The sequence below is a fragment of the Diachasma alloeum genome, unplaced genomic scaffold, assembly GCF_001412515.2.
Source record: "Diachasma alloeum isolate Michigan unplaced genomic scaffold, Dall2.0 Dall_scaffold_00643, whole genome shotgun sequence".
NCBI lineage: Eukaryota > Metazoa > Arthropoda > Insecta > Hymenoptera > Braconidae > Diachasma > Diachasma alloeum.
Genome location: NW_021680775.1, coordinates 132,293 through 150,803, shown reverse-complemented (window position 1 = coordinate 150,803; position 18,511 = coordinate 132,293). Strand labels below are relative to the sequence as shown.

The 18,511-nt window shown below is 35.1% G+C and overlaps 1 protein-coding gene across 3 annotated transcripts; it reads left to right on the top strand.

The window, feature by feature from the left end:
- The first annotated feature begins 5,543 nt into the window (after window positions 1–5,543).
- Window positions 5,544–18,218, top strand: LOC107043853 (HMG box transcription factor BBX). Of its 3 annotated transcripts, XR_001461283.1 has the most exons (7): window positions 5,544–6,161; window positions 12,270–12,470; window positions 12,558–13,300; window positions 14,267–14,374; window positions 14,431–14,735; window positions 14,953–16,490; window positions 16,962–18,218. XR_001461283.1 is itself a non-coding variant. In XM_015265517.1 (6 exons), the coding sequence occupies exons 1-6, from the start codon at window positions 6,135–6,137 to the stop codon at window positions 15,611–15,613; spliced, it is 1,398 nt and encodes a 465-aa protein (XP_015121003.1). In that variant the 5' UTR covers window positions 5,544–6,134; the 3' UTR covers window positions 15,614–16,581. The 3 variants fall into 3 exon arrangements, 2 of the variants coding, with proteins under 2 accessions (XP_015121003.1, XP_015121001.1); XM_015265517.1 differs by lacking the exon at window positions 16,962–18,218 and having other exon boundaries at window positions 15,600–16,581; XM_015265515.1 differs by lacking the exon at window positions 16,962–18,218 and having other exon boundaries at window positions 14,953–16,581.
- Window positions 18,219–18,511: the final 293 nt, after the last annotated feature.

Below are 18,511 nucleotides of genomic sequence, written 5' to 3'. Positions count from 1 at the left end.
GGCACATTTTCCTATAACTGAGCGAGACAGTATGGCGACAGCTGATCGCCTCAATTCCGATTCCACTGATTGTGAGAGTTAGCGGCGTCTAATCCCTTCGGGACAACTCCCGAAAAATAGTCAAAAGTAGTTCTTTTAACGAGAATTAGTTCGCGAGAGTGTCTAGTGTGTGTGAAAATTGGAATAAGTGTTTATAACTTTGGTTATTTACCGTCGCCATATTGACAGGGTGTCACGCGACTGTGGTGTGACTAGGGGAGATGGTGGTGTTTATTTTGCGTTATTTTCTAGTCAATATTAAAAATATAAAAATCTATTTCCCCCGTTCAAGGCACCATTTCCGTTAAGAGGCAATAAATTATCTGTTTTTTCAAAAAAAAATCAGATTTTTTTATGTAACCATACGGTTGTAATTAGTGGAAACGGAAAATGGTCTTTTTTGACAAGTTTCTGGGGAATTTTCTAGGGACATGTCGGGCAAAAATCCATCCAACCGGGCCTTAATTTGATTGTTTGCAATTATCTGTTCGAGAACTTATGTTTTTTAATGTCGCAAAAAAAACTAGAGAGTGTAACGAACAAAGTCATATACGGTTATGTGTACGAGAAAATGCTTTAAGACTATGAACTATTGGATTGAAGGTGGGATTATACAGCTCTTATGGACGCAATGTGTTAAATTTCATTCTTTCAAAAATCGTTTTCTCGAAAATATGTTCGGAAACTAAAGTTTATACTGCGCCTAAAAAATACTCTTGGTCTAGTCTATAAACTCTGAAGGGGATTTCCCCCAGAAAAAATTGCCTGAACTACTTGGATATCCTTAAGGAGTCTTCTCAGTAAACCAAACGTGCATGGGCGCACGGGTGAATGGAGCGTAAAATGGTTAAGTTAGTGAGGTTATTTTCGAGAGAGACAAAACATCAACCATGGCGGACGTTGGATAGTGACAGACATCGTACCAATTATTTTTATCGTTAATTTATTCAACAAATTAACGACAAAGTCGATGAGACTTCATGACCGTATTTTTGAGGGTTTAATATAGATAAATATAGATTCCTTTGTTGACTAGCACATTGTCAACAGTGTGAGGGGTAAGGGACAAAATAGCATTCATAAAGCTCGTGTATAAGCAGAAACTTGAATGATTAATTAAAAACGAACGAGACGATTACACTACTCAGATTTTTTTTACGATTTTCCTTTTACCATTCTAAATTATTATTTTTTTTATTCATATTTCTTTCCTACTACCATTACGGTTTTATAGGCTCCCCATTCGTCTCCCTTGCCTCTCCCACTTCTCTCTAATGATTTTTTCTGCGTTACCATGGGCCGTCTTACTCTTAAGGGGTAACGGAACCCGTCGCACGTAGAGGTTAGGGGTCCCCCCTATCGGTATTGCAGGTTCCCGTGGTTTTTTGGATTTTGTACGTGAAAAGTACAAAAGCCCATAAAATATAAATAAATGGATATAAATAAATAATAATGGTATGGAAACATTCTACATCATCTTCTGACTCGTAAAAGTACTTCCCTCTTACAATTGGTGCCCTGTAAAGGACATGTTACCTCCTGGATACAACCCAATCATCATAAACAAGTTTTTACAAAAATTACGCAACAAAAGTACGTTTTTGTACTCAAAATCTCTGTCTTGAACCTCACTTGATCGCTCTCTTCTCATGAAAATAGCCATCGGCTGAGAAAAATCTATAAAAATCGGTTTTTCTACCATGACTTGGCAGATTCCAACAAATAAAATGGCGTCGGCCTAGTCCTAGTCCTTCCCGTTAAATAATTTGCATTTTTTTTTGCATAAATAAGAAAAGCATGAGAAGAGAGCGATGCGTTCCGCTACTCTCAATACGGGGAAACAGTTTCATTGCTTCTCATTGTATGGAATCCAAGAAAACTTGTTTTTGGTAAACGTCTTTTTGTGGTCGGTTCCGTTACCCCTTAACTGTACCCCATTCGGGCTAGGACTGCAAGGGAAACCATGGAAAACCCCAATCGTACAGCCGGCCGATTGTGCAGAGCCCTAATGTGCCCTTCTGTCACACGGACTAGGGAGGAGGAGGGGGTGGAAATCATTTTTGACGTTTTTTTACATATTTTTCCAGGATAACTGAAGAACTGCTGAGGCGATCGTCTTCTTAAACTAAGCAGTTTTAAATTACACAAAGACCTATCGATGGCGAAAAACTATTTTTGAATCGGTCCATTGGTTCTGGAGAAATCGTTAAACAAAATTTTATTGATCTACGTACATGCACACACATACATACCAACATGTCTCCAAAAATGATTGAAAATAATGCTAAACTTCATGAAACGTCGACAAATCATGAAAATTCCAAATTTGATTTTCGCGGTCATTACAACTTCCTCCCTTTGGGTCGGAAAGTTAAAAATAGTTTCATCTATGGAGATAAAAAATGACCATGATTTTCATTTCAAAATGTGCATTAGGCTAATGTGTATTGGGCTAAACATTGATAAAGAAAAAATTAAGTTGCCTCTATATAGATAAAAAATGACAGTCATATTTTTTTTGGCAAACTGTCATCGAGGGGAGGGGAGGAATTATGACAGCCGTCATAAATGCCTCGTCATATAACGTCTCATGTGACGCATTCACACCTCTAGCTATGAACGGAGAAGAAATCCCTAGAACATTTGCGATGCAAATCACTATAGCAGAGGGACGTTCGGTATACCGAATGAATCAGACAAAGAATGGGAGAAAATCAATGAGTTTTGAGTATAAACAAAGGATAATCCATTATATGTTTAGGGATAGCAGGGTAAAACGGACAACAGCGTAAAATGGAATAGTATGAAGTTTGATTAATATACGGGCCATTCCGCAATATTGTGGAAAAATCCAGGCTGTAAATTTTTCATGAATTTTCTTTTTGGTCCTTTCGAATACTTCTAGAAATGAAGTTTCCTCACCTAGCAGAGAATCCACGGCTCAATTAATCTTTACACCAAACCCCTCCGAAAATGCACGTTTACCGTACTCCGCGGTCTATCCAAACCTCTACTCCGTCTGGATCACATTTCCCGTTTGTTTGAGCGACTGAATCAATAGTTTTTTTCGGCCTAATGGCGAAATATACTATTATAACTGAAGATTTAAATGAGAGCTGAAACGGGCAAAGGTCAAACAAGGAAGGGTTGAACAGAAGATGCAAATCGTATGAGTGTAATCTGTCGTTAATTTAATTTTTTTTCTTCGCCCGTAAATATTTGTTCTAAACATTTTTTTCATATAAATCTAGCTTGTTATTTCTCGATTATCAACCTAACAATAGTATATTGTGCATCAAGGGCGGAAAGTCATGTTTTCCCGCCCGAGGTGCACATGCTATTTTTTCACACACCTGCACGGAAAGTTCGTACTTTCCTCCCGCTCATCAGACAGCAAAATACAAACTTTCCTTCGCAGGCGTGTTAAAAAATAGCATGTGCACCTCGGGCGTAAAAACATGACTTTCCGCCCTTGATGCACAATATACTATTTTAACACACCTGCAAAGGAAAGTTCGTATTTTTCTCCCGCTCATCAAAGAGCAAAATACGAACTTTCTTTTGCAGGTGTGTTAAAAAATAGCATGTGCACCTCGGGCGGGAAAACATGACTTTCCGCCCTTGATGCACAATATACTATTGTTAGATTGATAATCGAGGAATAACAAACGAGATTTATATTTAAAAAAATGTTTAGAACAAATATTTACGTGCGAAGAAAAAAAATTAAATTAACGAAAGATTACACTCATACGGTTTGCATCTTCTGTTCAACCCTTCCTTGTTTGACCTTTTCCCGTTTTAGCTCTCATTTGAATCTTCAGTTCTAAAAACTATTGATTCAGTCGCTCAAACAAACGGGAAATGCGATCCAGACGGAGTAGAGGTTTTGATAGACCGCGGAGTACGGTAAACGTGCATTTTCGGAGGGGTTTGGTGTAAATATTAATTGTGCTTTCCTCCCGCTCATCAGGGAGCAAAGTACGAACTTTCCGTGCAGGTGTGTGAAAAAATATGACATTCATTACGAATAATTGGTGCTAATTTCAAATCAATTTATTGCTTTTAAAGTTCTAAATGAAGTAGTGTGGCGGGCTGTACGTTAGTACGAGTGAAAATAGAGCTGTTGAGACATAGTTAAATAGTTAACTAGTTGAAGGCTGCGGGACACCCTCCATTTTCAGACATGCACCGACCACTTGCGTTCTAATGCGTAATTTTTGTAAACAATAAAATATCACTAAACGTCAAATAAACCATTTTCAAATAATTTTAGGCATTGAAATTATTTATTATCAACTATTAAATTGTTTAAATCGTCCTAGCACCCAAACTATGAAGAATAGACGAAAATTTTCAAATCATGAATCATCTAGAGTTTAATAATGATTAATTTTTGTTTATTATCAATTTTACGTATCTCTCAGAGATTCCGAGATATGAACAATAAACTAGTGACGCGATCTCAAAAAAGCGCTTTTTTCTTGCAGCGCGCGGTGCACTGTTAGAAAAAAAATGAAATTTCATGGACGGTTGATTCCTAATTTTCAGAACAGTGATAATGAATGCGATTTAGGGGCAAAAAAATCGTGAAATTTCAGGTTTCATTGAAAATTCAGTAAAATTCCAGAATTTTAAGCAGCATGAAGACGAGATTTCCTTAATTTATTTAAATTTCCAATCTAATATGAATATTCAGTGTCAAATTACATTGAATTTTCAGTGAAATCTGAAATTTCAAAATTTGTTTCCCTCTAAATCGCATTCAGTGTCATTGTTCTGAACATTCAAAAATATATTACCGGAATTGTCTGGTTTTCTATTTATTTTCCGGGAAAAACGGAACTGGAATTTACAGTTCTCTTTGATTTTTGCGCGAAATTCTGAATTTTCAATGACGAAATTCCTTGAAATTTCAGTGGTAATTAAATTCGATAAAGATTTTCAAAAAGTGTACCGGAAATTTCCCACAAAATTGTTTAACGGTGGGGGCTTGAGAGCGCTGTGTTGGGTCACCCAACTCTTGCTCATATCTCGAAATCTAAAAGAGATATGTGAAATTGACAAAAAATAAAAATTATTCCTTATTACATTCTAAATGATTTGTGATCCGAAAATTTTCGTATATCTGTCAAGGTTTGGGCGCTAGGCCGATCTGAACAATTAAATTGTTGATAATAAATAGTTGCAATGCCTAAAATTAATTGGAAATTGTTTGACGTTCCGTGATCATATTTCATTGTTTAAAAAAAGCACTACGTATTAGAACGCGAGTGGTCGGTCGGTCAATTTAGAAGCGCTTTTTGGGGTGTCCCGCAGCTCTATATACTCGTTGGTGGATACCTTCCCGCTTCGTCCCATATTGTGGCTCCCCCTCTTTGAAAACTCCCAAACCAACTTCTCGCAAAGCATTGTGGACATCGTCAGCCGGCTCATGACCTACCTTATTGACAGCAGTGGTGTGTCGTAGTACCCGCGTAGGATCAAAACATCGTGACGATCTCAGTGTCCTCCTGTTACTCCTAATCACAGCACAAAAACACAAGTGCTAAGTCCATAAAAATAAGTGAATCCCCATTACTGTCCGCGCTGCTTTGCAATTACCGCATCTCCCCCAATCGTCATTCCTCATTCATCAAACACATCAAAGTTTTACTTTCAAATTCCATTGCAAGTGTCAATATCGTTCCATCTCCGCTGATAAAACCTCAACTTAGTATTAAAGGCTATTAAGAATTCACATCTTACCCACAATAAATTGTGAATCTCGGGGATTTCCACTCTTAACAGCAGTAAGAAACGTCACCTGACTCATTCAGGTCCAAGCTCAAGTCGTCTATAACCATTACCAAAAAATAAATAGAACGAAAAAGAACCAGTAAAACCTTTCGACGAACGTCCGAGTGATGTCAGGCGGAGAATAGAATCTCCAAAGTGCAGACGGTGGCGGACAGACCACAACAAAACGTTTGCATCGAAACGCAAAATACAAAAAAAACAAGAGTGAGAGAGGTAGAAGTGACTGAGAGATCACAAGAGCTTTATCTTTATTATGCGCCGTTGAGTGCTGAGTGAATTGTCAAGTGAAATCAGAAATGGCTGCCAATGAACAACAGCAGAAGGTGAGCCTCCGCTATTTCAATAATTATTTAGTGGTAATTTCGTGTCAAAGCGTAATACTCATTAATTCAAAGTGATACATCGAAAATGAGTGAATTATACGAGTGTATATTTGGATATAAACATTGAGTCTTTGCGGAGGAATTCGACTAAAGAGTGCGGCGGCTGCGGTGTGACGTCTATTGTGTATGTGTGGGTATTCAAAACCTGAGAACACAGAACGAATGACATCAACCTTGAGATTGAAGTATTTTACAAAATTCAATTTAGTAGAGAATTTATCGGGGATTTAGCAAATTTGGGGGGCCTATGATGAAATTTCCGAGAGATTCAGGGGAAATTCTCCATACTTAGAGACATGTAGGTAATGCAAGGGGACATTCGAAGTTTGACAGTATTTACATTCCACAACTCCAGCTGTCACTTTGATCATCTGTGTATGAGAGCCCAGGCGATTCTTACATCGTCATTAACGCACTATTTCTTCGTTCTTTTTGGAGAGATTTAACATATTGTCGAGGGACAAATGGTATGGTTTTTCCAGGGAGTAATTATAGTATGGAGGATAGTGTGAGGGAAAATATGGATATCATACAATCTGTCGCAATAATCAGTCATCAAGTAGAGAAGGTTGTTTCAACGGAATGTTTCGGAACAGCAAATGGAGGAGGGCAGAGATGGCTTTCTTATTAATCTGCAATATTCATCAATTGCCCTTAAATTATTTGTCGAAAATTTCAAAGCTTGAAAGAAAAATTGACGAACATTGAGAAAAACAAAGTTTTTCAAGAAATATGTCTTTACTTATAGCAAAATATCTTGTACTAAGAAAAAAAAACTTTCGTCAAGAAATTTTGTACTTGTCCTAAAGACAAGGACAATTTCTAGATGACAAGAAAGTGATTTCTCAAACCAAGTAAAATTAAATTAATTCATTTAATTGTTTTTTAGCCTCAATTATAAAATATTTTAAGGCAAAAAGCACTTGAACTGATTTGAGAACTGGTTTTCTTGATATGAACCAATTGCCCTCATCTTTCGAACAAGCATAAAATTTCTTGGTGTAAGATTTAGTTTTCTTAGTGTGAGATATTATGCGCTTGGTAATTTTCGAGCGATGAATTTCTTGACACAAGTAAAAACGTACTTCTCAAAAAAATGTTTGTCTTCTCAGTGTAGCTCTGATTGTTATCCGACTACATTTACATGTCTAGACTTAGATTTAGTATATGTGACCTTTATTGCTTCAGGATTTTCCCTTCTACGCCAGAAACTTTAAAATTAGGGGATTACTCGTATTACTAAACCGAGCGTTTTTGATCAATATTGATGTGAAGAATGTTTATCCAAAATCGCAAGCACTAAAAAAATGATTTTTTTTTCAACTGGGAGATGAAGATTTTCCTTTCACTTTGATATGAATTTCAATTCACCAACCCATGTTCGTTATTTAGAAATTAAATAGACAAAAAGCACCAAATTCTTGCGCTAACATGTGCCTATATAGGATAGAATCATTGAAATATTTCCCTTTTTTGCCCGGATACCCCAGATTTTTCTCTGGCCATTGGATTCAGTATGATTTTACACATTGCCTTCTATTTTTGCTTCCGAATGGAAGCCTTGTAATCATGCTGTTTTCACATTTTCTAATTATGATTGGAAATGAGGTAGAATAGACTGAAACGTAAAAATACGAAGTTTGGCGACCATGTCTGTCGGTGTCAATCTCCATCGCCACCTTTCCGGTGGTCAATTTTTGGAAAATTGAGTAATTAATTGGCTAAACTTATTCCAAAAAATCTGAAATTTTGTCAGATTGTAGACCTTAACAAGGACTAACTCTGTGCAAAAGTTCAGCCCGATTGATCAAATAGTTTTTGAGAAAAAGCTATTCGTTTTTAAATCGTTTTTCGCTAATATCTTCGAAACTAGTCAACCGATTTCAATTTTTTGTTTCAAAATATTTGTTTCGTTGCCTTCTATCCGAATCAATCAAAACATATATACCCGTTCGTACAAAGTTTTCGAGATATTTCCGTCTTTCTGTTTTTTCATAAAATTCCTTGTAATCACTCTAGCTTGTGCAAAAATTGAGATATCAACTTGAAATTTGTACAGAATCTTCCTCGGATGATCACAATCCTTCCTATTGAAAATAAGCTCAATCGCATGGGTAGTTACCGAGATATTCGACTTTCTCTGAAAACCTTTTATGTGCAATAGCTTAAAAACTACGCAACCGATTTCAATTTTTTTTTTCAAAATATTTGTTTCGATACCCTTTATCCGAATCAATCAAATCATATATACCCGTTCATACAAAGTTTTCGAGATATTTCCGTTTTTCTGTTTTTTCATCAGGAGGCAGTTATTTCCACTGACATTGTTGATATCTAATCTGAGCGGGTTTGGTGTTTCCATTTTTTTTCTTTCTTTGATAAAATTACTACAGATCCATTCGGAAGCTTACTACCAATGGAATTGGTAGAAATGAAAGAAAGAAGAAGAGTTATAACACATAAAGTAACGGTCAGATGGCTTCGGCCAAAAAGGCCCGAACACCTGCTTGTTATTTCTATTTTTAGAGTCTTATAGTAGGTGAATTATCAATTTGAACATAAATTTCATAGCAGCCCGTATATAAGAAAACATTAGTTTATTCACTTGTGCCGAGACTATTGCGATTAACTTTTTTTTAACGTTAGAAAAGTTAGTTGTATCTGTTCTGCTGTCAGTCGAAAAAATGACAGAATTTTCCTTGACCATAAAAAAAAAACACTTTTACTGACAATTTACCGACACTGGCTAAACATCCTTAAAAACAAAACTTTTTTTACTGCTATTATCAGAATAATCTCGAAGGTTTAAAGCTTGGAGTGTTTTCCTTGACTTGGCAAATTTTCACTTTTTCTTTCAATGGACAAAGGAGTTGAGTTCTATAGGGGCCAGCTTTTGTTTAACTTAATTCAGGGTTACGCTATGGTTAAAGATAAGTAAAGTCCACCAACTACTCAACCGGGAGTTAATCAACTTTAACCGAGGTTCAACCGTGGTTAGCTAAACCAAACACTAGTAACTCTCTAAGTTGATTATTTAATAATTGATACAAAAGTTTCTTGTTGCACAAAGATTACAGATAAATGGACGGGGAAAAATGCATTGTGATTGTAATCTAATTGGCAACAACGTTGGGAATAGTATCAGTTTCTTTGATGACTCATTGTAGATATTGAGAGGGTAAAAAATTATTCAGTAAAGGAGAACCGATGTCTCAGGATATTTTGTTCTCGATATATTTCACGGGATTTATTTCATTGCTCCATTGTTCGTAAATTTTCTTCTCATTGGAGAAGTGATCAAACTCAGTAGATAATTCACATCAGTGCGTAAACAATTTTTTCAGTAAGAAATTAAAGATACAAGAACAAAAACAAAATTTATCGGGTTTATTATTGAATTTTAAATAATACTGAACTTGACCCGGCCCATTAGAATATTATGATGCTGTGTCAAAACCGGTCAAGTTGGAACAACAGCTCTCATTAATTATTCAATGATTTCGGTAATTATGAATGCAGGGAGTTAATGTCCAGGAACATCCCATTCCACATTGCCCCAGCCATAGAAGAAACTGTTCCGACGTTTCTACATAAAATAATTGATTCCGAAGAAAAATAATTTTTGTTTCGTTTTCTGTAAATTGAGTCCTAAGTCTTAACATAATTCAGGACGCAGAGTGCCTATTTCAAAGAGTTCTCTATAATTATTATTATTACCTACATCATTTTATAGTTGTTGTTTCTACATTATATTCTAATCTTTTACTACGCAACTGTGATATTCATCTAAAATAATGTAAAAGGCCGAGTAGGCCATACTTGGCATTAATAAATAAATAAATAATTAATTCCCAAGATATTGCCATGAATAATAAGAATTTGCTTTGGAAGACAGATTCTTTTTGAATAATCAGTTTCATCAATGATCATTGCTTTTCTGATAGTTAGACATTTGAAATAATAATAAGAGATGTCATCCAGCGAAAATCATCGCGATTTAGTAGGTAATTAGATAATATAGCACCTCCAATTTTTTTGGGATATTGATGGGTAAATATTATAGTTTTTACGTTGATATTGAAGTATTTTGACGTATATTGTGTCGGAAATTGGTTGCTATAAATGAATTTAATATCTTTGAACTATCACACTTAGTAACATGGATGCTCATGTAGATGTCCGGGACTTCCCATTCTACGCTTTCCCTTCCAAAAGCAGTTTTTTTAAATTTCAATTGTGAGGTATTCATATAAATTCAACCTGTAGTGAAGCACTTATTCTTAAAGTATCAAGCTTCACCAGCATTTAGCATTACCTAGGGTTCGCAACGGGGACGCAGGTGGTATGAACCCCACAAAGGTCATAATTTGACCCAGTCGTCCCTTCAAGTTATTTTTTACCTAATCGAGTCCGGCTCAAATTTCTTGTTGATTTCAATTTCTTTTGTTGTTCAATGACGAATTAACTCAGTTTCCTGGAAAAATTCTTTGGAATTGATAGTTATATACTCTAATACCATTTAGTGTTGGGAAACATTCTCCGATTGTGCCGGGTTGATGGACGTCCACGTCGGCCAAAGAGTTTTCCATGCTTTTGCAGGCTCTCGTAGCGTGAATGCGATGTGTTTGAGGAGGAAGTCAGCTCATTTAAGGGAAAAGAAAGAAAAATAGGGGAGGGTGAGGCAATATGAAGACCAATATGATTTAAATAATGCGTTGAATGGGATCAAATCTACTGTTTCGATTTCATTTGAAGTTTATAAAAATGGACACATTGTTATAAGACTGCGTCGTAGGAGTTGTAAGGTAAAGCAAAAACGGGGTAAACTGGACACCTTGATTCCTTTCTTCTCAATTTCTTATGTTTCAACAATATTATCCAATTTCTGAAACACTAGTCATGACTCCGATTTTCAAATTGAAAAAAAAAATTCATTTTTGACTTTCGTCGTGGGGGGTAGTAAACCAAATTTTTCGTTGCTCATTCATCCTCCCCTCCCCCGCAGAAAAGTAGCCATCTTACAAATTTCGCAAATTGACAAAAGGTCAGTTATATAGAGCGTGCAATTGTTCATTGAAAAAATAAATTATTTCAAAGTTATTTCTATAGTAAAACAGGAAATCCAAGGCTACTTTATATTTCAAACTTCAATGTAAAATTTGATAGAGGTGAAGTTTATTTGTTAATATCTCTTCCAACTCCAATGTCTCTCTATAAAAAGATACACCATTCTGTTGGAAAATGCCTGTTGAAAATTGTTTTGACTTTTGAATAGAATCAACTTTTTCGGGTGTCCATTTTACTTCACTCTTGAATAATTTTTCGGTTGCGGATTTTGCCAAGAACAAATTTTGGAAAATTCGCATATTGAAAACTTTTTGAACGTCCACTTTAGTCTATCCTATATGGATTTATCAGGTGTACAAACTGCCCAATGAAACAATTGAAAAAAAATTGAATTTCCAAAAAAAAATGTTTTCGTAAATTCTTTGGGTGTCCATTTTACCCCAGGTGTCCATACTACCCCACCCACCCCTAAGAGGCCTTATTTTCCTGGCTAAAAACACTTCAAACTTCATGTAGAATCTTTTATTTTCGAAATATTTGTTTAATTTCTATGTTTGACTCCTAGTTCACTTTATTATACCGATTATTGGAAATGGGAAGTTAAATTATTTAAAACACAGTGAATTTGAATCTAATTACTGTTCTTTATTAAAATCGCACGAGGAAGAAAAACATCTGTACTCTACGAACTGCTCTAGCAGACTAAATACCGGTCATAAAGACCAAAAGAATATCGTCACCTATTGACAAAAAGCTCTCAGTTCTTTCTCAGTTCTTTCTCGCCATGGAGTAATTGTTTATGTTTATATTTATATAATAATATATTTATATATAATATATTTATATAACTCTCCGGCACTCTCTACGTCGATTCGTTTTTGTACGCATAATCTCATTAAATCAGTTCTTAGTAAATGAAGCTATGTAATCCAACACCGATATTGAATAAATTACTCAGCATCAGGATTTTTAATTACTTAGGAGGACAGAGAGTCCGGCGAGCCAGCTCACCACGCTCGTCGTCCAATGAATGCTTTTTTGATATTTTGCAAACGCCATCGTACTTCCGTGCGTACGCACTTTCCTAATCTTGAAAATCGAGCAGTCACCAGGGTCCTTGGTGAGTGGTGGGCGACACTTCACCCGGACCAAAAACAGTCTTACATCAATCTGGCGCAAGAGGTAAAAATCTTAAATTTTTACTCACTTCTTCACATTCTTTTAATTTTTCCTCGTTGTACAAATTTACATTAATTAATAAATTCCCAGTATAAAGATGCATTTCTGAATGCAAATCCGGACTTCAAGTGGTACAAATTACCGGCACCACCTCTGAGAACATTGTCAACACGACCAACAAACAAGAAACAGGAGATTGGGGGGTTCGATCAGACTTCCGAGACAGCAGTCTCACATTTCGAGTCTTCCAGCTCAGACGTCGGAAAGAACGCGATTCAGCCCGGCAAATTAGCTGACGAATCCCAACTCGGTGGTCTCAGTTCACTCTTCACACCCCAAAAGATTCATCAACCGGCAAGTGATGGAGATACCCTTGGAAATTTCTCTGAGGAGAATTCTTCCATACCGAAACCTCCGAAAAAACGTTACACCGAACTGCCAATAGACTTGGAACAAAAACGAGACTGCAAAGCTGATCTGTTCAGCCAGTGTGAGGACCCTACCGAGTCCAATAATAATGAGGAGCATCGGTTCAATGAGGAGGTGAATAAAAACGAGAGCACATTCATAGACGAGAGCGAGGGTACTATTGATGAAACGAGTTATAGAGGGGAAAGGAGCTGTAAGGGAGTTAGGTACCAAAAATTTCTTGCCGAGCAACAAAGGACACTTGTGCCCATGACCCAAGGAAAACGAAAAAGATTTGGTGGTGGTGAGAAACTGAGAAAGGAACGAAGGAATTCTATATCGTCCAATGTGAGCGAAAAGACTGATTCATTAAGTAGCGAAGGGGGTAATAGCACACGCAGCGATTTGGAGCATCTTGTTGATAGGTTTGTTCATTCTTTTAATCAGTTATATTGAGAGAAAATGTTGTTCATGAATAAAGGATCCTTATCTCTCTGTTGTCAAATGGTAATAACGGAAGCGGAAATGAGTCCGAAACAAACTGATTAGTCAAATATTTCCGGGAGATTTGGAACGGACAATTTTTGGTGAATTTATCGGATATTTTCAGACTTTCTTTCATCCCCACTGATTCCTCAAATATTTGCAGAACAATTTTTACATCAAACAAACGGAATTATTTGCACAATTTGGCCTCGTTCGGATCTCGAAAACAAGTTATTTTAAAACAAAATGTCAGGAGCCCCTGTTTGTAGACGATTATTGAATTGAGAACACGTATTTTTGAATACTTTCTTGTAAATACAATAATTTCGAATAAATCCTTAAGTTAATCCCGAATTACTCTTAATGTTAGGGGAGAGTGGGACAAAATACAACATGGGGCAAAATGAAACTGTAAAAAAAACGACTATTTGATGCAATTGGAGCAAAAAAAAAATTTTTACTATTTTTTTTGTTAATTTTTTTTTATTCTTGGGAGTACTGATGAGAATAATAATAATTCAGTGGGATGGAAAATTATTAAGAAGTTTTGAAGGACAAAGATTTTGTCAACGGATTACTCCATTAAAATTCAGCTTCACATTTTCCTTTATCCCCCTCTGGGTTTCCCCCTGGGCCTTGGTCTGGCCTTTGGATTTCGCAGTTTCATTTTTTTTTTCAATTAATCCATTGACAAAATCTTCGTCCATCAAAACTTTTCAATAATTTTTCATTCTACTGAAGGGACAATCATTATTCTCATCAGTACTCCAAGAATAGAAAAAAAATTAATGAAAACAAAATTTAATAAGAATATAGTTTTTTTGCCTGTTTCAATTTGCCCCATTCTCCCCTATCCCATTAAATTTTTCTTTATTTCACTCAATGTTCCTTTTTGCGTGGAGTAGTGCTGAAGGCCGAGTTGAAGCATCTAAGCCAGAGGATACTGAGACTGAAGGAGCTGAACCTGATCAGGAATATGCAGCATGGAATGCACGAAAACGTTTCAACGCAGAGTAAGTATCAAATTGCATCAGTTGAAATCAAAATTACATGACGTTTCTTTTTACAGAGATTTTAATCTAGAGAAAAAAATTGAAGCTTTGCCATCATTGAGTTTGGAGGAATTCCAAGAGAAAAAGAAGCAGCAGCGAACTAAGAAAAAGAAAATTCACCAAAAATTGCATGTGAATTCCGCAAAACGTGGCCATACGAGTCAGAATTATGAACAAATGAATCACCTGAATGATTCTCATGAGGAAACGGAGAAGGCCTTGCTGGTTGGGAGCCAAAAACGAAAAGCTAGAAAACAAAGTATCACTCGAAATGCATCTGCCACTGTTTCCAAGGATCCAAATGATAAAGAGGGAGGGCAACGTGAGTATGAATTTTATGATGAATTTATTATTGCACTAGAACAACGAAAAACAAATATTCCAAAAATATAGAGTTTTACTTGAAGAATGCGCAGCGTCCAGAGAAAAATTAAGAAATCTTATCCATAGGGAGAGATTCCATTGTCTACAAAAAAAAGTTTTACAATACCCAACTAATGAAAATAAATATTTACATGATGTCTTTTAAATTTTAACAGCCTGGTCACCGGACTTAGAGGCGCTGGCATGTCTCGCTGAACTCGCTGCCAACCGAACGAAACTTACCAAATAACTTTGAATATCTTTTTTCTATGAATCACCGATTATCAAGTTTGTTATCAGCAATGAATTCGTAGAACCACTGATTGCGTCAGCATGCTATACATAAAGAATAATTCTTACAGTCATCTCCTATACATATTTCTACGAAGAATTTTACTCTCAGCTTTTATTTCATAACTGTCAATTTTTATTAGATGTTTTTAAAAAGAAAGAGATAGAGAGAGATAGATAGTGTACTGAATGCAGGGATCTATTTTTTCATCTAATTGAACGTTTGAATAACATATTGGAATATACACTTTTTCAATTATTTCTTTACTATATTACGATTTTTACGCAAAGAATATCTTATCAATATTTGCTGTATTATGGAGTTTAAACGCAGGTATCGTCTGGAGCATTAAATGGCAAAAAGTTGGTTGGGTTTTGGAAAACCGAATGAATTATTGTTTTATACATTTTTTACTTTAAACAAATTCATTCGTTATTGTTGACTGATTAAATGTATCGGTGCTTCAAGATTTATTATAGAATACGAACGAAGCGAAGAATGAATATGTTGAGCGACTATGGATAATTTCAGTAGGAAAGTGGTGAGCACATAACAAGAGATGAGAGTCGATATCTTCAACGAGAAGCGGAACGGAGAAATTCATCAGATATTGTTGGGTAAAGAGAAGCGGTTTTATGAACTGAAAAAGGTTCTACTCCTTTTTTCTCCTCAAGTTATGAACTAGCGAGATGGTTCATTAATGAACAATATCTAGTGTATTTCAACTACAGTATAAATTTGGTCAATTGTATAATTGTCTCTAAAATGAATCACTCCAGGAGAAAAAGCCAAGACTCCATTTTTAAGTCTGAGGAGCACCCTTCAAATGACATCTTTCACTGTTCTCAAAATTTACAAATTTCGAGGATATTTGCTAAATTATTGATGTGATGTATCCCATCTCCTGTTGTTTCATCACCTTGCTACTTCACATGGGCATTTTAGACTATGAAAATGGTTGAAAATCGAGAAGAAGAATTTAATGATTTTTCAGTCTTATTATTGGTAATCCTACGATGTTATTTTCATTATTCTAATTAATGTACTCTTAGTTATCGACATTTTGATATAAAAAAGAAAATACTTTGCCCGAGTTTATGGTGAAGATTGTCTCGTGTAAATAGATAGTAGCAGTATTAAACCAACAATGTCCTCTTACACTTTAAAAATAATAATTATAAAAGGAGAAAATCAAAATGTATCGAGAAGGATTGGTATGAAATCAGTGGTGAAGTAAAACGAAATTATGGACTTCACTTTAAAATCAGTTCTTTGGGGAAGACCTTGCAAATCCGAGAGCGATAATGACATTTTAATAAGAAGCTTTTTCGGACTTCCCCTTTCGCTCTGTAGTAAAGCTCCTTGCGGAAACATTGCAATCCCTCTTGGACCACGAGATATTCATCAAAAACTCATCTCTGGGTTCACACATGAAAGAAATCAATAGAGAACCTAGCGAATTCGGTAGAAAATTCTATTGGAATTTTATTGAAAAATTCTATTTGTTTTTTGCGCGGATGTTATTACATATTTTATAAGAAAATATCAATATATTTTAATTTTCTGTTCGAATTTTTCTCTTTAGATTTTTTCTATTAGAATTATTGGGCACAAATTTTCTGATTTTTTTCCGCTGGATCTTGTTTGGTTTGCATTACAGAATCAGAGTGGAAAAAACTTAGAAAATTGATGCTCAAGCATTTTTATAAAAAAAGTCTCAAGAGAAAAAATTCAAATAGAAATTCTAAATCTATCGACTTTTTCTTATCGAATATGCAATAGAAACAGTGCAAAAAATAAAAAGAATTTTTCAAGAGAATTATAATGGAAATCTATAGAAACCCCATAGAATTCCTATAGGATTCCAATAGAATTTTCTAGCGAATTCGCTAGGTTTTCTATTGAATTTTTTCATACGTGTTCAATTAAGTGATTTCGTTTTACCTCTTGACAACCGATATATATCTGCACACGTATGTATATTGACTCGATGTGACTTATATAGTATGCAGAAGATGTTTAATAAAAATCCACAAATATATTATATTATATAGAGAAATATAATATGTTGCATGTAAGTACGATGTATAGTAATAAGTTTAAAACAACATATTCAAACCTATATTTATATTATTTATATTGACGTATTTCTCCGAATTTAAGATGATCTACTTTACTGGGAAAAAAAAATCTTTTTTTTAATGGCAATGGATTTTACGGCTCATTGACTGGGAGGAAAGTTTGAAAGGCTTGTCTGTGATTTTGGCTAAACGAATTCCTAATCTTTTATATTTTTCTATTCATTAATGAGAAAACTCCCTCTTTCGTTCATGGTACTGCAAATGGAACAGATTGCCTGGGGATAGAAGATATACCTATGATTGTAGGTAATCAATCCATATATGTAGAACTTTCAGGGCCTTAACTTACTTGAGCAAATTTTTATAATCATCCATATTTCAAATGTGCCTTTAAGATAAACAAACGTGCAAAGAACTTATAAAATGACCAATTAATACTGTTCTTTCATGTGAATGTTCCAATTTTTCACAATTATCTTTGTGCTTTCTATGGAAATACTAAAAGTGGAGGAAACATTATTCTATTTATGTTAATTTGTTTTTATTTTGTTATTGGAAATTGTTATTCTGCCGTATAAGAGGGCCCGGTGCCCATGACCTAATACTGACCAGATCTTTACTGATGGATTATAGTGGAGAAATGAATGAGGATGCAAGTGAAATATATAAATCATTCATGATTATAATGCACAAGGTAGTGATGACGTGATAAAATGATTTCAATAATTGTTAATCATGAGATTATCATCCCGGTTATCACTGAGTTCAGGTGAAAATGTAAGTGGGCTTTTTTTAGGGAAATTTTCTCGGCTATGAAAAAGCTCTTTTGACATTTTCTTCTAGAATCAGAGGTTTCCAAAGACAATCGTGCAATTAATAAGTTTTTATGATTGACTTGACTCATTTTAACACATTACTACCGAAATTATATGTGTAACAGGCTTTAATGTAATTTCCACGAGTTACTTGAGAATACAGACGTATGTATATAGGAAAAAAACTATGTAACATATTGTATTTATATGCGTGATAATACGTAATAAAGATAGAATATTTTGATGTAAATGGAGTTACGGAATGGCTTTTCGCTTTATTCGAAGATTATTGCGTAATGTTTTCAAAGGGGAAAACTTCAGAAACAGTCATCAGGATATCGTCATTGTAGAAAACCTTATCACAGAAAATGTATTCGGACATTTTTCTGTAAACCTTTTAGTTGCCAGGATATTTGCAAACCAAACAAACAGGCGACTGCAAATATTCTACGTAGCGATGCATTAAAGCTTTTGTCATCCATACATTAATGATAAATTCCAGAAGAGTTACATTTGATTATTTGTATAGACTACTTAAGGATATCCA

What these genes read in the sequence shown, in the direction of transcription:
- LOC107043853 (XM_015265515.1), top strand. Translation starts at nt 6,135, where the DNA reads ATGGCTGCCAATGAACAACAGCAGAAG. An exon ending in ACATCAATCTGGCGCAAGAG is followed by an intron (nt 12,471 to 12,557) that starts GTAAAAATCTTA and finishes ATAAATTCCCAG; the next exon opens with TATAAAGATGCATTTCTGAA. An exon ending in TTGGAGCATCTTGTTGATAG is followed by an intron (nt 13,301 to 14,266) that starts GTTTGTTCATTC and finishes TGCGTGGAGTAG; the next exon opens with TGCTGAAGGCCGAGTTGAAG.